The sequence below is a fragment of the Cardiocondyla obscurior genome, linkage group LG12 (assembly GCF_019399895.1).
Source record: "Cardiocondyla obscurior isolate alpha-2009 linkage group LG12, Cobs3.1, whole genome shotgun sequence".
Lineage (NCBI taxonomy): Eukaryota > Metazoa > Arthropoda > Insecta > Hymenoptera > Formicidae > Cardiocondyla > Cardiocondyla obscurior.
In genome coordinates this window covers 3,136,237-3,162,898 of record NC_091875.1, presented here as the reverse complement: position 1 = coordinate 3,162,898, position 26,662 = coordinate 3,136,237, and the positions used below count along the sequence as shown (strand labels likewise).

General features: G+C 45.1%; 1 protein-coding gene across 9 annotated transcripts; it reads left to right on the top strand.

The window, feature by feature from the left end:
- The first annotated feature begins 54 nt into the window (after window positions 1-54).
- On the top strand, window positions 55-26,662 carry Dip2 (disco-interacting protein 2). Of its 9 annotated transcripts, none has more exons than XR_011546481.1 (18): window positions 4,513-6,879; window positions 7,214-8,118; window positions 9,335-9,406; window positions 11,367-11,561; window positions 13,210-13,383; window positions 15,171-15,365; window positions 16,000-16,504; window positions 16,584-16,920; window positions 17,097-17,910; window positions 17,990-18,420; window positions 18,512-18,743; window positions 20,101-20,231; window positions 20,403-20,789; window positions 20,877-21,212; window positions 21,277-21,573; window positions 21,664-22,220; window positions 22,354-22,751; window positions 22,913-26,662. XR_011546481.1 is itself a non-coding variant. In XM_070664560.1 (17 exons), exons 1-17 carry the CDS (start codon window positions 6,014-6,016, stop codon window positions 22,604-22,606), a joined length of 6,669 nt encoding a protein of 2,222 aa, XP_070520661.1. In that variant the 5' UTR covers window positions 4,505-6,013; the 3' UTR covers window positions 22,607-26,662. The 9 variants fall into 9 exon arrangements, 7 of the variants coding, with proteins under 7 accessions (XP_070520666.1, XP_070520661.1, XP_070520667.1 ...); XR_011546480.1 differs by having other exon boundaries at window positions 22,354-25,634; window positions 25,877-26,662; XM_070664560.1 differs by having other exon boundaries at window positions 4,505-6,879; window positions 20,119-20,231; window positions 22,354-26,662.

Sequence of the window (26,662 nt, the reverse complement as noted above, 5' to 3'; positions counted from 1 at the left end):
CGGGCGTGCGAGGGAGGTGGCGCCGCTTAGTGGCGCAGTTGCATAACTCAGTGGCAAGTAAGATGGCCGAACTGTGGTGACGGGTCGTGGTATGCACCGCTGGTGGATTCGCGATCACGGCGCAGCGCGGATGGCCTAGCGATGGCCGAGTACAACATCGACATCGGCAAGCTCCCGGAGGATGTGCGGGAGAAGCTCGCCGAGCTGGACCTCGAGCTGTCCGAAGGTGAGTGAGTTTTCTTTTGACTCGGCCGAACGCAATGCCGATCATCCGCCGCCCCTCGCGGCGCGAACTTGGCCCTCCGTCTCTCGATGTCTCTCTCTCTCTCTCTTTCTCCCTTGCTCTTTTCTCTTTCCGTCGCACCGTTCGCGTCTCTCTCGCTCTTTCTGACTCACCCCGTGCCACACGGAGATAGAATCCCCTAGAAACCCCCCGTTTGTTGATAAAATCGATAACACCTTACGGCCGTTGCCGTCTCCGTTCCCCGTGCAAGGACTCGGAAACCCCTTTTCCTCGGGAATGTCCCCGGCGACTCGCGGCGTCGTCCTCGCAGATCGATAACAGACAAGTGTTATTTAAATTCACTCGGTGGCACGGGCAAGAGGCGACGGATGAGTCGCGAGGGGGGAGGGGCTGGCCGAAAGGGAGGAATTTTTTAAACCTCGCTTACCGCATCGACGTCCCGCTCGCGGTCAGTCAAACGTTTCCGTTTTTCGGAAAAAAAATCACAATGGCCGTCCATCCCCTTTTGATTAACCGAGAAGTCCCCTTTCGTCGCGTTCGCGTTTTGATTCCAGCCGCTCCTTTATTCGCAGCTACGAACCGGCGTTCAGCGTACACGTTTCGTCACGCCGTGAAAAAGAATGGTCTCTGGCCCACGTCACGTCAGAAAATTACAACGCCGGCAGGTTTCGCCTCGCCGCGAGTGTGTAACTCACCGCGGGAACGCGGTTATTTGCATTCGTAGTTAGGACTGCTGTAAAGAGGAAGCGACCGGTTTCTTCGAGTCGCTTTCCCCTCCGTACGGCAGGTGTCCATCGGGAAATGTCGCCGTTTATCCGCGCGAGGCTCGCCGGTGACGCAACGGGTAATTAAAAGGGGCCAGTCGTCAGTTAAAACATGTCCTGTAAGTCATCCCGTCAATTACGCGCGCAATTAATTAGATTAGATCCGCGAGGTTTAGACTTGCTAGCTGATTGCACGCGCACTTATCCCTTTTACTGAGAAAAAAAAAAAGAAAAAAATAAAGAGAGAGAGAGAGAGAGAGAAAAAAAAAATATACCGAGCGGTCAAGCGAATGAGTCGTTAATTCGCTAAAATGTCACGCTTTTTTTTTTTTCGCTTTTTTTTTTTTCTTTTGTTATCGATTACGTTTGGTTGACTTGAAGACAAAAAAAGAAGAAAGGTGAAAAAGTTGTTTGGTTGTTATTTTCGCTCTCGGCTCTTCCGATTATCGATAGATACAACTCCGAATTCTCAAATCTCAAGCTTCTCATCGCGGTATCTGCGAACGTCACGTCAATTAATCATTAAGGTCATCATGCCCGGGCCGTAGTCGCTCGCGAGGCAGAGACAAGCTCGGCGATTGAACGGCCGAAGGAAAACGCAATTTCTTGGCCGAGTGCTTGGTCAGGCGAGCACGTGGCACGGGTGTAACGTAAGCGGCTTACGTCGTCCAGCTGTAAATAAGACCTGAAAGTCTACGTCAGCGTCGTGCATCCGCATTAATAAAGAAGAAACGCCTCCATCGCGCATGCTGCAAGACCCCAGCAGCCTTACACCGAGCTTCTCCGTTGCGGCAGATCGCGCGTCTGCCTCGGGGCAGTACATCACTCGCTTACCTGTTCGTCTGTCGGTGATATTGATTTTTCGGACCGAAAAAAGAAAGAATAAATAAATAAAGAAAAAAAAAAAAACGCCGCTTATACGACGTTTCAAATACCAAAGACGTCGTAGCTCGTTTACTCTCGAGATCGCGAGTGTTTTTTACTTCATTTTATTGGGTAAAAAGTATCGCGGAATTCAGGCTTTTATTCCTACCGAGAAAATGACTAATTCGTTTCGAAAGCATTTACCCACAAATGTAGATCGAGCGTTCGAACGTGGCACGGTACGATAAATAAATGTAACCGAGTGTAAGAATGCCTGGCTTGCATTCTTGATGAAAGCGAAAAGCGGTCGGGTCTTGCAGATGATTCGGTTTATTTTGTAACGGCGCATCGAGCACTCCTGGATTAAAGTGTCCCAGTTTAATTTAAGCCGTAATGCAACACTTATTTTAGAACTGAACCACATATTATCTACGGTTAAAGAAAACGACTTTGCAATTTATTAATTTTTTTTATAGTAATAAACCCGCAAATGCACTAACGTATCCCACTCTAAACCGTTCCCCGGTTCTCTTAAAAATTAAACGTGATTATTATATTTACAAAAATAAATATCTGAAAATAAATATCTCCTTCAGTCTCTCAAACGCTTTAAGATTAAGTCATCCAAAGTAATTTGAAAGCGGTCGTGCTCGCCGTGGCATTTTTTTCAGCTGGACTTACCGCGCGACGTGTTATTAAATCATTTAGTTCCCGGTGCGGAAACCGGAAATCGACTGCTCACCTAGTAAAATAATAGAAAGTGATAACCCACGGTCTCATAATTGCCGTGTCATTAAGCCAATTAAAAGCAACGCGCGCTCGCCTTGACGACCGTCGGTGATCTCGCGCGTCATTGCCGCTCGATTTCTGGTTTATGATTTTTCGAGATCGAGACGGCGGCGACGCGCAACGGAAGTGGAATCGCGAATCGGGAACGACTTGATTAATCCTCGCGACACTTGTTGCAGTTTCGTTACGCCGATGAACCGCGGGGGTCGGGACGAAGAGCCCGGAGTTGATTAGCCGCGACTCGATCGCACGCGACGCAGGTGCAGCAGCCGCGGCATCACCGGCCGCTCCCTCACGTATCGTTTGTAAGATCAAGGCCGCCGTTTCGTGGGTAAACGTCCTCGAATCGCCTTGAGAACCCAATCTGCTTCGTAGACTCTCCTTCGCGCTTATCGGCACCATTGTGTGGAGAAAGAGGAGAGTGTCCCTCCTCCGCGCGTCACTCCGACAATATACGATTGTACTTAATGGTCCACTCTGCCGCACAGGCACCCGGGACCCAGCGATATCAAGTATCCCCGGTATGCGAGGCCGTGATCCTCTACGAAGAATTTGTAACGGTTAGAATTTCGATCGTCTCGTGTGAGAACGGCGCTCCGCGCCGATTATAGAGAAACATCCCGGGTGAAATTATATTACGTAACCGAAGACGCGCGAGCTGGCGGAGCCACGCGGATGTATGTCCCGCGCGGCTTAAAGTATACCTTCAGGTTTTTTTTTTTTTTTTTTTTTTTTTTAATATCTTACGGCGATCGATTCGATCGCTGTTACGCGGGCTTCTTACGTCCGCGATGTTAATTTTAATTCTAACGTCACTCGTTTATTAATTTCTTATTTATAAAACGTAACTGACGCCAGCGTCTCGCGATGGATCTTATCGCAGAAATATGCCAAGTCCGGCTCAGAGAGAACTAGATAAGAAAGTACGAAAAATGTCGCGGTACAGCCGTTTCGCACCGCCTACGCGTTCGTGATCGAAGCCGTGGCTGAAACGTTCGGCTTGACAAGACGATTGAAACGTAGGCGTGTCACGAATATTATTCGCAAAAGGAGTAGTTCGGCGTCGCCGGGATACGTCGATTGCTCGAGAAATTGAGGAGCGGTGGATTTGCAAATTTACGCCTTTTACCACGAAGGGAAAACCGCGCCGAGTGACGGGCCTTTAGCTCGCATTCGACTCCTCCGTTGCATTCTTTCGCGATCGACGCGAAATGTACCGCGGGGAATATCCCTCCGCGGGGATTCGAGAATGAGAAAACGAGACCTGATATGGAAGGAAAGGATTCGCGGCGCGGTCGGAGAGCTCGCGAGCTGGAATAGGGAAAGGAGCGTGTAACGTGGCGATAATTATTTATCGGCATGCCCGCGCCGTATCGCCGCGGCTTTTATTAGCACCTCTGGACTGTAACAATCCCGCGAGAGGCCGAAACTCCGGTCGACCCTCGTAGTCCCACCTAAAGAATCTCTCCCGCGGAGGGAGGCGAGGATCGCGAGGAATGGAGAGTCGAGATCTCGAGTGGAGTTCGGGCGAGAGGCGGGAGAGTGGGATGCTGCGAGAAGCGGAGGGCAGGCGAGAGTGGACGGACGGCATGCCACCACCACTCCCATGGGTGCCTCTCCTGCTCGCTCTCACCTGATCTTCGCTCGCTCGTACCTGCACGCGCTCAATCCTCTCACCTACTCTTCCGTCTAGCAAGTTTTACACGCGCGAGCCGGCTTCCCACCCGTAGCTCAGTCTCTCTCTCTCTCTCTTTTTCTTCCTCCGAGGTCTCCCCGCGCGCGAAGAGAATCGCCGCGAGTTCAGCGAGTTGTAGAGTCCGCGAAATGCCAGTGATTCGACGCGACTTGGAGTACGCGCCTCGACGCCGCGCGAATTCGAACGCGCGGACGCGCGTCGAGCCGCCACGCGATCCCGAAGCGTGCTCGGTTTGTGCCCGTGGTATTGCCGTGCCCTGCCGAGAGAGAATTCCGTTTAATCGAAGCGATTCGCGTGGACGCGAGCTGGCTACCTTGCGTGTTCGCGGGACGAGTAAGAGGCTTGCCGATTGAAAGCGAGTAGAAAGGGTTTAGTGTGCTCGCGAGTGAGCGAGGATAGTGTATTTTGAGCGCGCGGAAATCTGCGAGCGAAGTGCCCGTTAAAATAAATTTTTTGTTAAAATTTGGTGACCCCTAGCTGCGGTATAAAAATTAACAATCGCGTGTGCTCGAGTTAAAATACAGAGCTTTAAAGTGCGCGTCGCTAAATGTAGATTTAATTCGTCCGGCGTATCTTCTCCGCCGACTAAACCGAACGATCGGTTCGATAAAAGCCTTTCCTCACACGAATTCTCATCCGACGTAGAGAATCGCGCTTGGATTATCGAGAGATCGCGTGGAGAACGGCGGAGGAGGAGAGGAAAAGGGGTGAGACCAGAACGCCGTAATCATCCGAGGGCGGAGAAAGTATCTGGCGAGGTTTCAAGGTGCTTTCGTGGCGGTTAAACCAGTGAGCGAGATGTCCGAAGGAAACCAACACACGGTCGACGAGATAAGAATCGATTAAGGAGCAAATAATAGCGCGCTTTAAGAGGAAAAACATCTGGGGCGTCTTGCCGAAGTAATCAAGCGATGATGTTTAACCGAACGACGAGTGGGTGATACTTGCGTCAATTAAAAATCGTACAGGTTCGCCTGAGAACGATCTCGCGTTATCCGTGCGAATGATATCCGACGGTAATAATATAATGTAAGAAAAAATAGCGATTACCGAACGAGTCTTCGCTTGCATGTGAGAGTAAATCACTTTCTCGGTACCGAGTGCATTGACTTTAAAGACGCTCGTGCGATTCGCGTTGAATCTTTTCGTATAGAATGATCATTCCGGTCGAACCGAGGGCGCAGAAGAAAAGGGAAGAGGAAGGCAATGAGGAAGAGGGAGGAGGAGCGGCGGTGGTGGCGGCGCAGCAGCACGGCGTCGAAAAAGGAAAGCCACGCTGATCATCCACGACTGGAAGACCTCGGCGTTGCACCTTAGCGGGCCTTAGTGCAACGGAGAGCAGAGGGAAAGAGAGAAAGAGAGAGGAAGAGGAGGATACGGATAGCGAAAGGGCAGGGAGGGCAAGAAGAAAAGAGAAACAAAGAGTAAAGGGACTGTAAGAGGGAGAAGTCAAGAGAAGAAAAGAGAATCCATAAACTCACTTTTCTTTCAACAAAACGCGCTGTTTCGTGAAATTAGAATTGCCCATCGACCGTACGAATTTTGCGGGCGTATCGATTAATTCGATAATCGATTGTTTTACCGCGCGGATGCATCCGATACAATTTGGCCGTGTAAATCTGTAGCAGATTCTGCTTCCGCGAGTCGCGCTACCCCATGAGGCCCCTCACCTTCGAGAATCTGAGAAGGCTCGTGAGCCGCAAGAAGGACCGCAATGAGCCCTCCTTCAAGCGCAGCGAGTCCTTCAAGAGGATTTCCATTAGGAAGAGCTACCTGGATCGGGGCAAACGGCGGAATCGTCTCCAAAAAAATCTGGAGCCTGTCGTCAATTCCCCACCGCCGGCAGTGGCGAACGAGAAAATCGTTTCCCAGCAAATTAAAGAGCAGGAATTAAAGAAGGATCAAGAGCGTTCTCTCAGCCGCGACTCCATTACCTACGACGAGTGGCTTCAAGGAGTCAGCTCCTCTTCCCGCGAGAAACTCCACGAGAATCATCTCGAGTCCCTTCAGCATTCGAAGTCGAAGAGCGGAAAGTTTTCGAGGCACACCGACACGGATTCGATCACCGAAGACTTGAAGATCCTCGAGCTCGATGCCTCGCCTATTTTAACGCCGAAGTCAAAATCTTTTGGAATCGTCGCGGAGCTGAGTCAAGACGAGACGACAGATGGTCACGATGCTATTTGGACTCAAGAATCCTCCGTCGAGGGATCTCTCAGTGTCAGCATCAGTCTCGGCAGGATATGGAGAGACGCAGTGCCGGTGCCGGTGTCAGTTCCGGTCTCTGTTTCGGTCCCGGTTCCGGTCCCGGTCCCGGTCCCGATATCGACAGCCTCGTACTCCTCTGTCTCGAACTCGTCGGTTCATCATTCTCTGGACAGTGCTCTGAAAGAGAAAAAACCGCAGCCAACCGTTGCGAGAACGGTTTCAGCGCCAGAGAAATCCGTCAGCAAGGAAACTTCATCATCTTCGTCCTTCGGTTTCTCTCTTAGAATTGCTAGATTCGCTGATTTTAGGCCAGGGTAATTAACTTGTTCTTTAACGATCGATCAGTGAAAGTGAAAAGATGACGTCTTCTTTTTGTTTAAAAATCTTTTAATTGTCGTTAATTAATTAATGATGACACTCGCAGTATTACAACACTTTCCTCTTATTATTTTAATAAATATTCTTTCCATTTAATTTGTAAATTACAAATAAATAGAAAAAAAAATCGTAATTATTAATTACATTGCTGTTGATGTTCGTGGCGAAATAAATATGTCACTCGTATTTTTGGAGCAACTTTCACTGATCGATCGAGTCGTGAATCGCGCTGTTCAAAGACCAGGCGATTGCAATCGAATACTGCTTTAGGGTTACGCGAAACGGTCTCTTTCGTCGGAAGACGCCAAAGCCATCGCCAAGTGTCAGCACCGAGGGTTACTTTAAACGAACGAGCGCATCTAGACATTCCAATTCTCGTCGTCGAAGTAGTAAAAGGACCTCTCAGCGCGCCGGCAAGAAGAGCCAACAGCCCGCGGCTCGCACCAGCAGTCCGGTGTGGTTTGTCCCGCCCGAGAGACGTCGTTCACGACGTCAGCGACGAGTATGGCGGGAAATCAGATACTTCCCCGACGAGGAGGGTCCGGTCCTCGAGAGAATTAATGACTGGTCGTCGAACGTGTCGGACGATCAGTTTGACGACCAGAAATTACTACTGTCGGGTGACTTCAACGAGCGTCGCGAGGACGACGCCTTCAACTCGATCGTTTCTTCATCCTTGGGCTCATTCTCGGCGACGTCGTCCTCCTCGTCGGCCTGTCCGGCTCCGAAAATCAGCGACTTCAACGAGGACAAGCTGTTCTCCGAGGAGTTGAGGACCAATGGCCTCCTGGTGCGCGGAGCTACGTGGAAACTTTCTTCGAAATCGACGGCGGCGATGATACCATCGATCTTGGCGCCGACGAGAACGATCGCTTCCGGAAATTATTTCGCCAGCAGTCAGTTTCTCACCTTTCTCGCCAAGGACGTCGTGGAGGAGAGGTCGAGAAACGAGAACTCTAGCGCGGGCTACAGATACCTCTCGTCCACCGACAGCGAAGACGACGTTCGCTTCAACGAGCGCAGAAAGAATTTGCCGCAGCATCGGCAGCAGTACTTAAAGAGACAAAAATCGGGACTCAGGAGGAGGCCGCTGCGCCGAAAATCGCAGTTGAAAAGAGCGTCCGGTCAGCCGGTGTTCCTCGTACGCAAGTGCTCGTCTTTGAGGAAACGTCCCAGTAAGACTTGATTTTTAATTCCGGAAGTTGTACAATCGTGTCGACGACTATTTGATTTTCTAACACAACAGGTTTTTCGTTCGCGGATTACATTTAGAAACAATACCTTGCCGTAGACTCGATAATCCATATACGATCTCGAATTCGCAGATCGTATTTAAAACTCTCTGAATAACAGGCGACGCAATTGAATCGCTGCGATTACGACCGTGCTGAATCTATTTATTCCCCGTTACCTCCACCGGCAGCGTTAATTACGCAACATATTTCCCGCGATCGGTTTCGATGAGCTCGTTGCACGAGCACGAGCCTGCACGCGTATCGTTCAACGTGACTCTTACTGCGGTTTCACGCTGCCTTGAAGGCTAAGCCTTGCCTGCAAACAGCGCAGAAATTCCTCGCAGCTTGTTTAACATTGAGTCGCAAAATAAATTCTCGTTCGATCGCGTACTGCGCTACGTATCGCCCGCGGCTCCATCCACTTTCGGTATTTAAATATATATGCAAGCGCACATGAAATTGAAGCGCGAATCGTACACGTGCCGTACGAAGTAAAAGCGTTACGGCCCGAAGCCGAGTGAAATTTTCCCTCGCGGGCCTCGCGTTAGTTTTATTATTAAATCGTTGACGTAAAGACAAATATGGACACGGGCCCGGACGCCGGGGAATCACTAACGCGCTGATTAGCATAATCGCGGTGGCCCGGTTTCGTTTCGCGAACGCGGAAAAATCCTGTCTCGGCCGTTAGGATCGATTCTTCGGCGTTTTCTCGAGTTACGAGGCGTGACGAAAGGCGAGTACGCTAACCAGTTTTACATCGGCCGAGCTGCATCAGCACCGGTCGCCGGCAGCCAAGCGTGCATCGATCTAAAATTCAATGCTGAAAACGTTCGTTCAATCCTTAATAGGAGTTATTCCCGTGCAGAATCCCACCTGAGCGCGTATCTGCGTCGCTGATCCAAGATGCCACCTTTAATAAATATCTTTATTATATCGGTTTGTCGTGTTTAATCGTTTTATCGTGAATGCGGCGGACATAATGACCGAAAGGTACGCGTGTTCCTCGTGCCGCAAGCAATTTGATAAGCCGAGCCGCAAAGTCGAATACCAACGATTTTGTCAATCGCGGGTATTGCGAGACGAGCTGCGGTGCAACGTCTAAATTAACGTTATTTCTCAAATCAGGTTACTAATTAAGCGCTTTCCGCTGTTGCAGGAGATATTACGCAGAAAGGCTATGAAAAGAAACGGACGCGTTTACTTCAGCCGTACGCCTCGAAGCAGATAGGTGAGTGTTTCGCTTTTCCAGAATTCATTAAGACCCCCGCGAGCAGAGGCAGCGCGAGATATCATCGCGCATTACTTCGCGAAGCGGACGAGGAGTCAGCGACGTGAAAATATTACTATCGGCCCACATGTTTAGCCTCACACACGGTCGATCCCGCGATGTATAAGTATATTACGTTTCAAAGCGAGACTTTCTGATAAGACTTTGAATTCCGATTGAAATAAAACCTCTGTTATAATTTGCTCGGCGACGGTTGCATTAATTATCCCGTGACATACGAGAGGAAAAAAAAAAAAATGAAATTATTCGCCGTGGTTTGATTGCTTTCCAAACGGAGAAAACGACTCGTCTGCTCCTGGCTCCGGCCTTTTTTATCTCCCGCCGCGCATCTCTCGGCTCGCGCGCCGGTTGCATCATCGGGACGCGCAACGGGCTCGCAATATCAATCGCGTTCCGATTCTCAGGAGACACGCGCCTCATTGTGCGCACAATGGCAAATGCAATCCGCGGAGGAGGAAGAGGCGAGACGCAATCCTCGCCGCGGCACGCGTCGCTTCAGCACCTTGCGGCGTGCGTATACCTGCTGCCGTCGTCTTGCGTCACGCGAGAAAATGGAGAGAAAATTGCGGCGTAACAAGAAAGACGCCGTCATCTCGACGTGATTTTATTCTGCTTAGATTTTTTTTTTTTTTTGTAATCTATTTGTTTTGCCTTTTTACGTCTGCCACCTTGAGCGGGATTACCTCGAGTCCCGCGAAAGTCGTACGAGAACAAATTGCGGCGCGGATCGTCGCGTTTTTCCGCATCGCTTATCACGGGCGCAAAGTGTAACGCGTTTCCGAGTCGCCGACCGTTACCGCGACTGTCGTGACCGCGAACGTAAAGACCCACGGTCTTATCGCCGCGAATTACCGGAGTCGGAACTGTCCGGGCACGTTACCACGCGTCATTTGCTGGTCCACAGCAGGCTGCATTCCGCGGACGCGTCTCTCGTCGATGCACCCCGTTGACCGTCAATTAAACCCTTTCGCCTATTTTTCTTTGCGTCCCTTCAATGATTTCGGTCGGAATTCAATACTTAAAGTAGCTCGAATTAATTTTTTTTTTTCATTTTTTTTTTTATCATTTTTGAAAAAAGTCAAATAACTTTCTATTAAAAATTGGAAAGATATCTCATTAAAGTTAGATTATCGTGGAGAACCGAGGAAGTGCACGGCGATTTCGGTAAAATTAATGAAAAGAAAAAATTTTTATAGACTTCCAAAGTCTCCGAAGCTAGTAATCTTCGCGATTCGAGTAATTTCGCGGTCTCCCTCGCGTCGATTTAAGATTTTCCCTACGCTGAGGCGAGGTCTTCAGTCGGAATTGATAGCCAACGTACAGCATTAGAGGATCTCGTGCATTTCCATGGAGTTACCCCGTATAGTTAGACGGACGCGCCTTTGCGCCCGCAGCTGCGATCGGCAGAACCGCTGCAATCGGCTTGCAGTTTAACTGTACCTGCACGCGGAAGAAGCGCTTCCGCGTTATCCGCTCGTTATATGCTACGTGCATCTGCCATTGTCGTGGACGCGAGTCGAACCAGCGACAGTTTTCTACTACCTGGTGCGGCCGTGCCGAGTAACGGCAACTCCTTTACAATATGCATATATAAATCATTCGGTGAAGCTCGCGGGAAAAAAAAAATACAATTAATATTCTTTTTATCTTCCTCTTTATTTATTTATTTATTTTTTTTTTTCCCTTCGAGATAACGTGAAACATGAGCGAAATTATTGCCTCCGTCGTTTAGCAGCGCGTCACTTCCGTCGCGATAACGACGCAAGGGTTTTCCACCGTACGTGGACTGCGAAAGATTATCGGTTATGAGCGACGAGTCGAGATAGAGCGATCGCAAGGTGGACATACGGGTGCTTAAGAGTCGGAACGCATTGTGCATACGCGCTTGTGTGGATCGCAGGGGCTGGAAATGGTGTTGGTGGAGGAGGTGGTGGAGACAGCGGCAGCGGCGGCGGCGGCATTGGTAGAGGGCTGGAGAGAACGGGTTACGGAAGCGGAGGAGGCGATGGTGGCTACAGCGGTGGCGGCCGACCGCAGCCACGTGCACGACGCACGCAACGGCGTGTCACGCACAACGAGAAGCGCTATCACTCAGGTAGCGCCATGCACCATGCAGCTCGCGAGCAGACGTTGACGCGATGTTATTGATTGTTTAATGCCGCAGTTCTGCTTTGATTTTCCAACTAGCCTGTCGCCTTTGTCGGCCAGTCGTAGAATTGCCTCGTAGAGAATCGTCCGATAGCTTTTTTTCTTTTTTTTTACTATTATTAATATTTTTCCTTCCTGACTAGACTAGAGCACGGTAGAGTTCGATGATCCACGCGGGATCTCATCCCTGCGTGCTGCTTCGTGCTTTCATCTCTGTATACGCACGCATGCGATTACGTGCACGCGACACGATTTTGGCTGCAAGAATGACGCAAGTTTCCTTTCCCTCGCACCCCTATGTTGAAACTGATCTCAGCGAGAAACTCCAACGACGATGACTTACCTTGCCCCAGTCTCTCGCCACGTTTTATCTGCGTGCTGTCGTTTTCGCCGAATTTTTTTTTTTTTTCTTTTTTTTACAGAAGTAGATATGAATTCTACGGAATGGTAACACTCTCCCCCGTTTTCTACGCACTATGGAAAACTATCAAGAGCAAACGAGTTTCATCCGTCGTGCCACTTGCATTTCTCTCTCTTTTTCTTTCTCTTCATGTGGCTTGCCTGCTTACTCCATGTCTCTCGCGTGTGTTGCCTCGAGACGCTTTTGCACCTTTAGATACCTTTGTAATTTGACATAGCCAGGCGGTAGCCGAGACCGGTTGTTCCACCTTCGGGTGACTCGAGATTGCAGCCAGCCGGCTGGTCTGCCATCCATCGGCATTCTCACTATTCAGCCGACTGCGTCGTGTTATCCGCGAGCGTGCAGCATTTCCATTTTTTCACGCGTCCCTCGTCGACGGAGAGATTTCTCGCGTAGATCACTCGAGGATCCCGCCGCATTTCGCGACGGAGATCTCCTCGGTCTCGCGATAACAGACTCCCGACGTCGATCAGGTATTTTATTTCTTTGCTTTTTTTTTCTGTTTTTTTTTTTTTTTAATTTTTTTTTTACATAAAACGCGGCCCAACCGCACTCGACATCGTTCGACATGTAGTGCGTGGATAATTGACGTAATAGTATCATCCGTACGACTCTTTTGAAATAACACCCGGCAATTATTCCAACTGAATCACGCCACCGAGCGGCTCTCCTCCTGCCTTCTACACCGAGCCACAGGTGATCGATACCACATTCACGAGAGACGCAGCATCCGATGGTGGAATGACCGACCAGCCGTCAATGGCGCAATTAGACGATTATCCCTCGCGTCCGGACAAAATGACGCCCTATCACGGCACGATAGATTCCGAGGAACGTGGCGGAGCTTCGGCAGCGCTTAATCGCTTGGAGCTTAATCCCTAGGAACCGCAAATGATCCCAGGCATCCTTCCTCCGCGCTTCGGTTCAAGGACGGTTCCGCGGGGTCTCGGTTCCCGGGGATCACGCGAAATGGTCGAGTGCTCTCGTTGCTCGATCTCGGAAAGTCGCTGAAACCGACTCGGTTGATCGGCGATAAGGTAAAAGAACAAGTGGACCACTTCGATGCGTTCCAAGGCGAATGGGGGACCAAACGACGAATCTCGCGGCGAGCCCAACCCTTCGTAGCCGTCCCTTCTTTGTCTATGTGCCGTTGTTGTTGTTGTGTTGCATGCAGGCGGCCGACTAGCACCCGGAGGAATCGCCAGTCCCCCGGGTTCTGGCGGCTCCACAGGGAACACCGGGAACTCGAACTCGAACTCGGCTGCTGCGGCGGCGGCAGCGGCGGCGGCGGCGGCAGCTAGACGCGGTAATCGCAGACTCACACGCAATGAGAGCCGTTATCATTCCGGTGAGTACGCCTTTGGCACTAGATATACAAAGATCGGGTAGCAACAGTGGGTATATTGGCAATTTATTAACTCTTTTGCCTCCCCCGCGCTATGCGAAAAAAATCATTCCACTTGCTCGAACGGCGGCGACAGACACACTTTCCTTCCCGTGGACATGCAGCGGATGTCGTTAAGACTATGAGGAGACTAGAAGGAGACGCTGCTTTAAACATTTATTTTATCTAAACGACGTTTGTTGCATGGAGAACCGTGATTTAGGCTTTCATCGTCTTGATTTGACTTTGTCGATTTTATCGCTCAGCTTTTGTAGTTTTTTTTTTTCTTTTTTTTTTTCTTTTTTTTTTTTAATTAAGTTTACGGAACTTGACGGCTTATTTGAAGACACCTCTCGCGCCTTAATCCCTAACGAAAATGAAAATGTCATTCCACTTGAGAGCGCGGAAGAAAAACTCGTTTCGTTTCCAAGTGCCGATAGAAAGGTTCATTTATCTTAACACAAAGTGCAGGCAATCTTCCACCTGGTGGCACCGTTACTAGTTGACGTCGACGGAGTGTATCTCGTGAAAGATAAACCGATTCAGGAACACGCGTCGATAGAGTCGTGTACGAGGCATCTCAAGGAAATATTTTAAAGAAACATTCACTTGGAAATAGAACTCGATGAGACAAATATATAGATGACGATTTTATCTAAATGACGATTATCAATTTTCTTTCTTTGATAACTGATGAATGAGGTATAAATTTTTATGTGCATTTTTCTGAGATGCCGGAGATTTTTCTGTTATGCCAAGATTTCGCATTGTTAATTTAAGTTTTATAGAAATAAATTAGATGACTAATATGAATAATGAACGAATAGAATGAATAGAATAGAAAATCGAGTAGCTACATGCGAGACACCCCGTATGGGTCGACATACGTGATGCGAGTACCAGCCTATAACGAGGCGCGTTGCATGATGTCGTAATAACGATATGGGTATGCCTCACCCGGAAATATGTGGTAGCCAACTCAATGGCCGAATGCTACCTGTGTTATATTGCAGTTTACGCGCTACGGCATCGGCCGCATGGATGCACCTATCGCAACCGGAAAATGTAATTCCATTTTAATCGCGAGTCCAGGCGTAAATAAGATTGTGTGAATCCGAGGAATCCAAATTGCTTAAAGATCCGCTAGGTTCTTAACTCTACAACAGAAATAAACTCCGAATCAAAATTAAAAATCTGATTAATATTTTATTTAAAACAAAACAAATAAAAAATTAAGTATTAAGTATATCGATAGTGTTCTAATTTTAGAAGAGTGCACGATATTTTGAAATAAAGTAATTAAAAAAGAAAAGAAAATTGTTCTCGGGCTAATGTTGAAATTTAAACGAGTCTGCGCTCACCTTGCTAATGGCAGCATGGCGAAATATATTTAATGTACCTTGATGTTTAGAATGCTAGATGAAAATTACGTGTGTCGTATTTGCAAGTGGTGTCTACTCGCTAACTTTAATTTGTCTGTTTAATATTTCCAAGCCTGAACACGTTTTATTCCACGAGTCTACACACATTCAGCATGCATCCTCGTCATAAGCACTATGTTAAATCGTCGGTCAGATAAAAACATACGCGACGTGTAATGAGCATGAATACGTCCGTATAAATAGCGTCGGGAGGTGACGAACGGATGACGATGCGGAAGCGAGACCATCGGGAATCTGCGGGTCTGCACACGCGTCACCCTCGTCGTTCTCCCTGTTGTGCATGTAAGTAATCAAGTCTTATGTGTTTAGAGGTGCGCCAGGAGGCGGTGCAGCAAGCTTTGGCGGCGATGCAAGGTCGGCCGAAGCCGTCCTTGCCGATGCCGTCTAAAAGGACCTCCGTCATGGCCAGGAGCCCCGATCGAGAGCGACGCGACAGCGGCGAGTCGAGCAGCGACGAGGACAGCGTCGTCACCGAAGAGAGCCCAGGCGCGGGTGGTCCAACTGGTAAAATTATCATTAGAGTCACGTAGACTGGTAGAATAGTGAAAACCGAGGTAACGTTTCTTGCTGCCCATTGCGCGCGTCTATTTCTATATAAAATACGTGAGGAGACTGTAAATAATTGGGATATTAATTTATGTCGATGAAAAGTAGATTAGCGAGCGCATAGAGTAAATAATTATAATGATTTTTTTAGTAAGAATTGCGCAATATGGCGAATATAATTTTATTTATCTGTTTAGAAGAAAATAATGAATGTAAGGAAACGATTCAGGTACCTTGTGTGCCACGGAGACTTCGTTAAATATTGCCATCGCGCGGCCTTGACTGTTTCCGCCGGACGACATGCCGATAATCAATACACATTATTTTTTTTCTCCATGTAGTGCTTCAAGATTCCGAACCTTTTATTCACCAACAGCCTGGTGGATGCAGTTCGTGCATGTGTGCGTGCCTTCCATCTGAGAAGCACCGGGTGGGACGGAAGGGTCGGAATCTTGTGGCATCACGTAAAAATTGAATATGTGACTGAATTGCGCTCTGAAACGTGAAGAGACTTACGTGCGCGTGACGTGATGGTGGCGCGAAATAAGTTGTTGAATAATTGCAAGTAATGAGTTGCTTTCGACCTTGATAGGCACCGGTCTTTCGGATACCAGCAGCACCGGTTCCGCTCGCGACACTCCACCGCCTCCGAGACCACCGGCTAGGAGGCCTCCTGGCGCGGATATCACTGACATCGCCGAGTACACACCGCACGCCTACTGCAACATTCAACCACCGGACGTTACTCATGTGACGAGCAGCACACCAGTTGGGCAGCAACAATCGGCGACGCGACGACCTGGCGCTGATCGGGTAAACCGTTACGCGCATGTGGTCGAGGATCAGAACAGTACTGGCACTACCGGTCGCTGGAAAGTTTCCGCGAAAATCCAACAGCTATTAAACACGCTGAAACGGCCAAAGCGGCGGCCGCTACCCGAGTTTTACGAAGACGACGACATTGAACTGGAGATCGCGGCGAACCCGAAAGATCCAAATGCACCGAAACCTGAAGGCGGCTCCATGACGTCGGCGGTCGGTGAGGCGCTGTCAGTGCCGTCGGGTCTGCCACGTTCTCTCGAAGCCGCGATTCAAAGGTGAGTAACTGTTTAATAAAAAATTTATTCCACGAAGACGTATATTTTAACAACTGACGAATCTATTTCTAATACTCAGGTACGGTTCGGCGACGTATAAAGCACCTGTGGCTACCGTTTTGGATCCTAACGGCAAACTTTGCGTAACGCTTACATATGGAAAACTGCTCAGTCGCTCTCACAAGATTGCCTATACCCTTCTGAATAAGGCTCTAAGTCGTGGTGGAGATTGCTGCTTGAAACCTGGCGACAGGATCGCCTTAGTTTATCCGAACAACGATCCGATCAGCTTTATGTGCGCCTTTTATGGCTGTTTACAGGCCGGTATCGTACCAGTGCCCATCGAAGTACCTCTGACCCGTCGTGACGCGGGTTCCCAACAGATCGGTTTTCTCTTGGGAAGCTGTGGAATTCAGGTAAATGGCGCACTACTTGCCTTGTTTGTCAAACAACATTTCTTGCCATATTTACATGTTTAATTAGCCGTGCGAGTTTTACAATTTGCATTACAATTTGCATTAATATGCAACGATAATATCGTATTTCACCTTGAAAATCAGTAATGTGTATTTTAACATCTTAATATTTTCAGGTGGCGTTAACTAGTGAAGCATGTTTGAAGGGTTTGCCGAAGACAGCAGCCGGCGAAGTGGTAGCTTTTAAAGGCTGGCCAAAGCTGCATTGGTTTGTTACCGAACATTTGGGTAAAACGCCCAAGGATTGGCTGCCACCACCACGGTTAACCGATGACACACCCGCGTATATCGAATATACTACCGACAAGGATGGCTCTGTGATGGGCGTGACTATTACCAGAGCGGCGATGATGTCCCACTGTCGCGCTCTCACGCAAGCCTGCGGCTACACCGAAGGGGAAAATGCCGTTTGCGTGCTGGACTTCAAGCGAGAAGTCGGCCTCTGGCACAGCACATTGACCAGTGTGCTAAATGGCATGCACGTCATTTTTATTCCTTATGCTCTTATGAAAGTCAATCCCGCTAGCTGGATGCAGATGATCACGAAACATCGTGCCAGCGTCGCTGTTGTAAAGTCGCGAGATCTTCATTGGGGTCTATTAGCAACTAAGGATCACAAAGACGTCTCTCTGGCGTCGTTGAGGCTGCTACTCGTTGCAGATGGTGCAAATCCTTGGTCTCTCTCATCCTGCGATCAATTTTTATCGGTATTTCAATCCAAAGGGCTCAGGCCGGACGCTGTTTGCCCTTGCGCTTCTTCGAGCGAAGTTCTCACGGTTTCTGTAAGGAGGCCAGGGCGTGCAGGAGTAAATGCGACTGGTCGTGGAGTTCTTTCCATGTCCGGTTTAAGTTACGGAGTTGTTAGAGTAGATCAAGAAAATTCTCTTACGTCATTGACGCTGCAAGATTGTGGACAAGTTATGCCCGGAAGTAAGTATTTCGTTATATATTAATTATTTTTATTGATTAATGAATTTCAATGACGATTAATTTTACATTTTCTTTACAGGCATAGTAGTAGTCATCAAAATGGAAGGACAACCATTTATTTGCAAAACGGACGAAGTGGGCGAAATTTGCGTACACAGTGCAGCAACTGGTAGCCAGTATTGGGGCCTGCAAGGGCTTACCAATAATACTTTTAAGGTGTCGCCCTTACAAATCGACGGTGCTGCTTTGGGTGATGTAGAATACACGCGTTCTGGCTTGTTGGGTTTCCTTGGTCCTGGAGGACTTGTGTTTGTCTGCGGATCGCGGGACGGTCTTATGACAGTGACTGGCAGGAAACATAATGCCGACGACATTATCGCCACCGTGCTGGCGGTCGAGCCAATGAAATTTATCTACCGTGGTAGAATTGCCGTTTTCAGTGTGAGAGTTCTTAGGGACGAAAGGATATGTGTTGTTGCCGAACAACGGCCTGATTGCAGTGAGGAAGAGGTGCGTTTTACACTTAAATTTTACTTAAAGAAATAAGTGCGTTAAAAAATTAATTTTCCCATTTTTAAATATTTTTCATTACTTTATGCAGAGTTTTCAGTGGATGTCCCGAGTGCTGCAAGCGGTTGACTCGATTCATGCAGTAGGAATATATTGTCTTGCCTTGGTACCACCTAACTATTTGCCCAAAACACCTCTAGGCGGTATTCATCTCTCGGAAACAAAACGCCGTTTTCTTGAAGGTGCTCTTCATCCGGCTAATGTGCTCCTGTGTCCTCACACATGTGTCACAAACTTGCCAAAACCACGCGAAATTCATTCAGGTAAGTAAAACAAAATTTATCAGCAGGTATTGCGTCGATATCTTTTTGATGGGACTGATAGATATTGACGTAAACCTACATTATAAAAATCATGCAAATGCCTGGAAGCATTCTCGTAAAAATACCAAAGATTTTCTTTCTTTTCTTTTTTTTAATTATATTTAATTTGGAAATCCAACAAAATTAGATTGTCATATTTAGTATTTTTAATGTAGATACGATTCAGAGTAGTCTATCAAATTTTTTTTTAATTGTTTTATGTATGTAAATTTTTAAAAGTAATAAACAAGAAAAAAAAAGATTAAAAACGTACATATGAATGTATGCGTATGCGTGTGTATGTGAGAAGGAAAAGAGAGGACTAGTAAAAAAATCGAGAAAAACGTACTGATAATTACGTTACCCTTTCTAGAATTATATTTGCATAGCACCCTGAAATTTCATGTATCTGTAAAAATTGTTAGTAGGCTTCTGAAATCTGGCACATACTTGCATGGTGTCTTGATAACATCCTATTTAAAAAATCCGCGTTAGATTGAATTCGAATACGTTGTTATCGCTTTTTCGCGATGCACATTGGTCTCTTCGCTTGACTTTCGTGCCGCGAGAGCATATGTTAGCTTAATTTTTATTTTTTTGTATATTTTAATTACCATTAACTTTCCGCATGCAATATACTTTTCCCCAAAACGCTTCATAAATACTCACCGCGCAAAGATAATTCGCGACAGCAGATAATTTTATCTACTGAATATATAATGAATTTTCGATACGTTCGGAGTTCCGATATTCGTGTATTATCTGCTCGACTGTCGGAAAAAGAATGCGGGAATTACGACTTCATAGTCGCATCAGTTGATACTCGTCACTACTTTGATTAGCTTGATTTACCAGTAAAGATCGGCTCCTGGTAGCTCGAATTTTCGTCGACGATAATGACGTTGCGTTTCAGAATTTTCTTTAAGCTAATAGAAAATTTAAATTTACCGCGCAACAAATTAAAATTTTTTATTAGTTTCAAGAAAATCTCAGAACGCGGCGTTACTATCGTCGACGGCAATTCAAAGATTTCAAAGTGTATCGGGAAGTCGAGGTAGTGACAGGACTCGATCAACGCCAAAGATATTTGGAAATTCAAGCATCCATGGATCCAAAGATTTACGAATACGGATTTAAAGCGTGTAGACCTGTGGAGCCGAAGACCTATGAGCGCTTGTATTGTTGGCTTCGAAGGCGAAAACCAGATTGCTCTAGCTTCGACTTTTCCGGCCTCAGTCAGGAGAGAGTGTGTGAAATACTCATTATTGGGTTGAGTGTTTGTGTTGGTTTACTAACGGAATGGTGCGGGGGCGTGTAGCGGGGGATTCTGTTGCAGATGTCGGTCCAGCCAGCGTTATGGTCGGAAACATCGTCCAAGGCAACCGGTTAGCCTCTGCGCAAGGACGAGATATGGGTGTCCTAGACGAGGATAGTGATAATGCCAAAAAGGTTTGTAAAACTGCAGGGTGGACCAAACAACATGTCCCGTTTTTTCTAATTTCTTACTCGTATTTTTTTAGAAACGACATGTTGTTTGAAACATTCTGTATAAAGATAGAAATTTAAAAAATAAAAAAGAATATTTTTTATCTTTATATTACATTGTTATTTATCTTTCAGTACCAATTTATCTCTGAAATTTTACGATGGCGCGCTGTCAGCACTTCGGACCATGTGATATTTACGTCGTTAAATGCGAAAGGCACCGTCGCTACCTCATTGTCCTGCTCGCAGTTGCACAAGAAGGCAGAGAGAATCGGAAATTTACTTTTGGATCGAGGAAGGGTCAACACAGGGGATCATGTAGCGCTCATTTTTCCACCCGGTACAGATCTGATCTGCGCATTTTATGGTTGTTTGTACGTCGGTGCAGTGCCAGTAACTATCAGGCCACCTCACCCACAAAATCTTCAAACAACCTTACCTACTGTTCGCATGATTGTGGACGTCAGCAAATCCGTCCTCGTGTTGACTAACCAGAATCTCCTTAAATTGTTAAAGACCAAGGTAATTAAAAATATTAAATTACTGTTTATTAAAAATGCAATGCAATGAAGATGTGCGGTTGTTACTAAACGATATTGTTTTACACAGGAAGCGAACAACGTGGTCGAAGTGAAAAGTTGGCCGATGATATTAGATATGGATGACATGCCAAAGAAGAAACTACCAGTGATGTATCGGGCACCAACTGCGGAGATGCTGGCTTATCTTGACTTTAGTGTTTCAACAACGGGCATGCTCGCCGGTATTAAAATGTCTCACGCTGCAGTTACTTCGTTATGTCGTGCCATGAAATTGGCGTGTGAGCTTTATCCCTCCAGGCACATCGCTCTCTGTCTGGATCCATACTCGGGCCTCGGTTTTGCCTTATGGTGTCTCAGCAGTATATATAGCGGACATCATTCTATACTTATACCGCCATCCGAAGTAAGTATCGCTATTTTTATATTGAATGAACGCATCGATTAATTTGATTTGTTATCACTTTCAGGTGGAAGCAAATCCTGCACTCTGGTTGTCGGCGGTCAGCCAGTTCAGAGTAAGAGATACATTTTGTTCGTACGGTGTGATGGAACTGTGTACTAAAGGACTCGGCTCCTCTGTTCACGCGCTCAAGGCGCGAGGCGTGAGTTTAGCATGCGTAAGAACGTGTGTCGTTGTTGCCGAGGAAAGACCACGAATAGCGTTAACAACGAGCTTTAGTAAACTATTTTCTGCACTTGGTCTGAGCCCGCGCGCAGTTTCAACGTCATTCGGCTGCAGAGTGAACACTGCCATTTGTTTACAGGTAAAATTAATTTTTTTTAGTGTAACCTAAATATATCTAGTTTTACGTTTTTTTTCTGTATTCTCTTTCTTTTTTTTTTTACATATACAGGGAGCTTCCAGTCCAGAACCTTCGACAGTCTATGTAGACCTTCGTGCATTACGTAACGATCGAGTATCTTTGGTGGAACGAGGCAGCCCACATTCTTTATGTTTAATGGAATCGGGAAAATTGTTGCCCGGCGTGAAAGTAATTATCGCGAATCCCGAAACAAAGGGCCAATGTGGTGACTCTCATTTAGGCGAGATCTGGGTACAATCGTCGCACAACGCAAGCGGTTACTTTACGATTTATGGCGACGAGAGCGATTACGCTGATCATTTCAACGCGCGACTGGTTACTGGAAATACAAGTGAGGTCTATGCGAGGACCGGTTATCTTGGGTTTTTGAGAAGGACCGAAAGCGTTCAACAGTCGGTGATTAGCGACGTGCCCGGTGATACTAATAATGTGCCCGAAGCTGATCTCGTCCCAAGCGATCCGGAACTTCATGACGCCGTATTCGTCGTTGGCGCTCTCGACGAGGCCATTTTGCTACGAGGTATGCGCTACCATCCGATAGACATCGAAAACAGTGTTATGCGATGTCACAAGAAAATTGCAGAATGGTAAGTTCTTTTAAAATCTTATTTAATTTAAACAGTTTTAAATAACTTACACTGTATAATTATAAATCTGCTTATTTTTTTTACTAGCAATTATTAATTAAATGGTACTATTATAATTTTTTTTTTTTTTCAGCGCTGTATTTACATGGACCAATCTTCTAGTGGTAGTGGTAGAATTGGACGGTAGCGAAAGCGAAGCCCTCGATCTTGTGGCTTTAGTAACAAGCGCTGTACTCGAAGAACACCATTTGGTGGTCGGAGTGGTAGTTGTAGTGGACCCCGGTGTGGTACCCATTAATTCGCGCGGTGAGAAACAACGGATGCACTTGCGCGACGGCTTTCTCGCGGACCAGCTCGATCCTATCTATGTGGCGTACAATATGTGAACGGTGTGTGCGAAAACAAGTTCTCACCCTCTTCGTATTCCGCCCTTTCCCTCGCCGACAATTCTTATCCGATATATTGAGACTGCAGTGGAACTTCATTTACGAGGATTTACGTCAAGTATAACGATGGAGCAAACGACTTTAAGTAAGAGTTTTCTAGTTTTTATTTGTTTTATTTTAGTTTAATTTGTGTATTTTCTATAAAAGTCTTTATCAAACCATACATATTACTTCAAACTTTTAAAATTTCTAAATCTATAACTCATGGTTCTGATTATCAGATTTCTAATTCCGCATATTGTATAGATCCTTCTTCACATATCCTTACACCAAAATACCAGGATCCATTTCATTCAGTTATTCGGAACAAAAGATTGAAGTAAGAGAGTAAATGAACAAAATTATCACGATGAATGAAGTTCTGCTGTGTATTAAGGAACGTTAATGCACTTCAGCAAATATTCCTGATAAAAGGTATGTATGTACAAAGTTGAAACTTTTATATTCCGACTGCCACAAATCTCTGAAACTGATTCAATCGAAAAATCAGTATTACATTACATATATTATATACCATAAAAATCAATTAGAAATCAGTCGATGATAAATCGAAAATATAGATAGACTCGTTAGCTCATTAATACTCCGATATCCAGTAAAATTTTTGCTATGAGATATTCGTTATCTCTTTCAATTGTCGACAGTTTTGTGATCTAATTCTACAATATTGAAAAGTGAACACAATTTCGCTCTATTTAACTATTATTTTCAAAAGAACGAAAAGATTGTGTAAATTTTCACAGTATATACAGGTAATACGCACAAAATTACTGTTTTATATAATTCTAATCAAAGTCTTTGTACGTTAAATCGTAGCACACTTACCTACTGATGTACTTTTACATTTATTACGTACAATTTTGCCGTATAAAACAGCCTCTCGTTGATGGGAGCAACGAAAGACTTTGTTGCGAAAGCAATGTGACAATATTTGTTCACAATCATCTTTTATGATTGTTAATCTTACGTGTTTTTATGATAAAGCAGCAGTCGAATTTAATAATCCCTCAGAATCTTAATCGATTTTTTATCTTCCCTAATTTTATCCGCACAAATATTATAATATTGATTATAATTACGGAACTAGCTCAAACTCTCTCGTACAAGGATGTAGGTACTTCACGTAATATCGACTTTAGGGCTGTAAATTTTTTCACATTATTCATACATTTGATTGTCCGAAGTGATTTATTGAAAAATTCGAAGTGTTAAACAGCATGGCCTATTATACTATATAGACATAAAGATATTAGATTAGAAACAATTTTAGTAGAAAAAAAAGACGAAGATTTAATAGAAAATTGAATACAAGGAAATTTGATATTAACATTTTGTACAAAAGAAATATTTAAACAATTTTATACAGAGACTGATTGAACTTCTGCGATACAATAAAACTAGAGTAAAGGAAATTTATTTTTTCTTTTTTTTTTTCTTTTTTTTTTTCTTTTTTACTTAAATTTGATTTCTAAAAACGAGACATCCAGCCCGGAAGTCGATCGTGTGATTGATTTTTCCGACGACTTATTTTATTAATCGATACCAATTTTTTATAAACATTATTTTGTCAGTGTAATATACACACATGGCATAGTGGATTTATAAGCGCTTGCAGAATATAATGATCACACTGGACTTTCGATGGCTGTATACAGATGGCTTTTTGTAAATACCCAACATTAGAATGAGGCATCTCTTTTTTTTTTTTTCCATGCTTTCCTGTCTTACGTTCGCTATCTTTTTCTCTTTTATTAATATTTTATTAATTCTCTTTTCTATTTCTTCGTTGTTAAGCCATCGTGCCATGTTACCTTGCATTACTTCCGCATAATTATGCACGGAAAAATGCATGTTCGTAAATAGCCGCGTTAGCACAAGCTCGAGTGCACTGATAACTCCAGATAATTAACCGTCATTAGCGTTTTGTATTGTTCCCTTTTCTCTTTCAAGTTTTAATTTATTGTAACTATATGTTAATGCACTAATTATAACGTAAACGCAGAAAAATACGTCTTAATAACACAAGTATTCATCTTAGTCAATTATTTAATCGTAATTGATCTCATCTTGCTCTTGATTGTATCACGATTTATATATCTAGTGTACAGTTACAATTCCTCGTGAATTCTATTAGAAATTTGTAAATATTCTTAGTGAGCCTTTTAAAAGCCATGTGTGATCACATGCTGACATGTTAGTGCAATTGGCGTTTAAATAACAAGTTTAACTGGATGTCGTTAAATATTAAGTAAACGATCACGCAAACTTCGTCTTGTATTTGCAGCACGAGAAAGAGTTTTACAGAGTCTTTTCTACAGAATTTAAAATTTGTTAATGTCGAATCCAATGCAAAATGCGTTATAAACGTTCTCGCGAGAAGTCAGAAATCAACTTTTTATCCTTCCGAACGAAAAAGCAATTCTCAAAAAAGAGATTTGTACGCGAGAATACGATTAGAAAATATTATGAGCTTAGAAGAGGCAGATATTTTCTAGGATACTAAATACTTCTTTAGCGGGGATCTAGATTTTGAAAGATTTTATATCAAGCGCGGATATAAGGACGGATTAGTTTCTTTCTTCGTGCGCGGGAATTATAATAGGCAAATATTTCTTCGAGGAACATAGGTGGAATGTGCAATGAACAATTTTCACGCTGAACCACACAGGCGGGTGTAACAAAATATCGATTGCAACAAGTCGTTGGATAACGGGCGCTTATATTCTTTGATCCTCGGCTATATGGATTTGTGGATAAACGTAATCACATTTAACCCTTTCGCGTGTGTGCGATTATATAAGGGACGGTTTTATAGAAACTTCGCCAGCAGGTGTTTGAAAATCATAGATCATAAATTGTAGACTTATTAGAAGGCGAAAGGGTATCGTGTAACAAATTACTGGGCCCTCGGGGGGACTTTTGCAGAGTTTCCTTGAGCTACTCTCATATCTGAAAGCACTCTATTAAAGTATGTATATTGAAGTATGTGCGATTAATTCGTTAACGCTCAAAGATTTTTTTTTATCTCAAATTTCGTGGTGATTAATAACTCGAAATATCGATAGAATGATATCGACGTTAGAAATGAAAAGGGAAAGAAAAATTGGGAAACGAGAAACATTTGTCGTTGAGCGTTAATGAATTAATTAATCTTACGGTTTACATAAGATGATCAGAAATGTTGTTTCTATCGAGCGTATTTAATTTTAGGAAGAAACATCCTAAGTCGCGCACAAAAGCGTAAGGCGATTCTCGAACCCGGTCAGGATAAAGTATAAATATGAGATATATAAAATAATCATTTATACTACGATGCATACGGATAATCGACCCGCAATTTATCATTATACAATCACTATGATGCAACTTGAAGAGGAGTTTTATATTAAAAATGTTACGTGCCACTATATAATACCAATAACAATTTTGGTTGATTTTATACGTAATCGTTATGTTTTTATCCTACATCGGACAGGTACGACCGATGCGTGAGCTAAAGAACTTGTCGATCGAAGGGCTCTTTGCGTAGCCCTTCCGGCGCAAATCAGAGTAATGCGAAGACGAGCGTGTGTACAAGGATGCGTGTGTGAGATAACTTGGTTGTACTGTGTATAAATGTCGATAATTAGTTGATAGGAATGTAGCATAGCGTGTTGAAACGCGTCGTGCGGGTGAGAAGAACGGGAAGAGGATCTGCAGCTAGCGTAAAACGCAGGGGTTCCTGGACTCCAATCCTGGCGAGCGAGTCTGGAGTCTCGATCTGCGAGTCGCGAAACCTGGACCTGGCACTTGGTCTAAGGCTGTGTATATAAAATAACGCCCCGCGTTAGAATTTATTAAGGTATAGTTTGTACGTTGAGCTATATATATATATTATATATATTATATACATATTATATATATATTATTATCATCACGAATAATATAATGGTCACTGTGTTTACCAAGCCGACTGGTATCATGCCTCATGTATCACATTAAACGGACATATTAATA

What these genes read in the sequence shown, in the direction of transcription:
- Dip2 (XM_070664559.1), top strand. Translation starts at nt 6,014, where the DNA reads ATGAGGCCCCTCACCTTCGAGAATCTGAGAAGGCTCGTGAGCCGCAAG. An exon ending in ATAGTGATAATGCCAAAAAG is followed by an intron (nt 20,232 to 20,402) that starts GTTTGTAAAACT and finishes TTTATCTTTCAG; the next exon opens with TACCAATTTATCTCTGAAAT. An exon ending in CACAAGAAAATTGCAGAATG is followed by an intron (nt 22,221 to 22,353) that starts GTAAGTTCTTTT and finishes TTTTTTTTTCAG; the next exon opens with CGCTGTATTTACATGGACCA.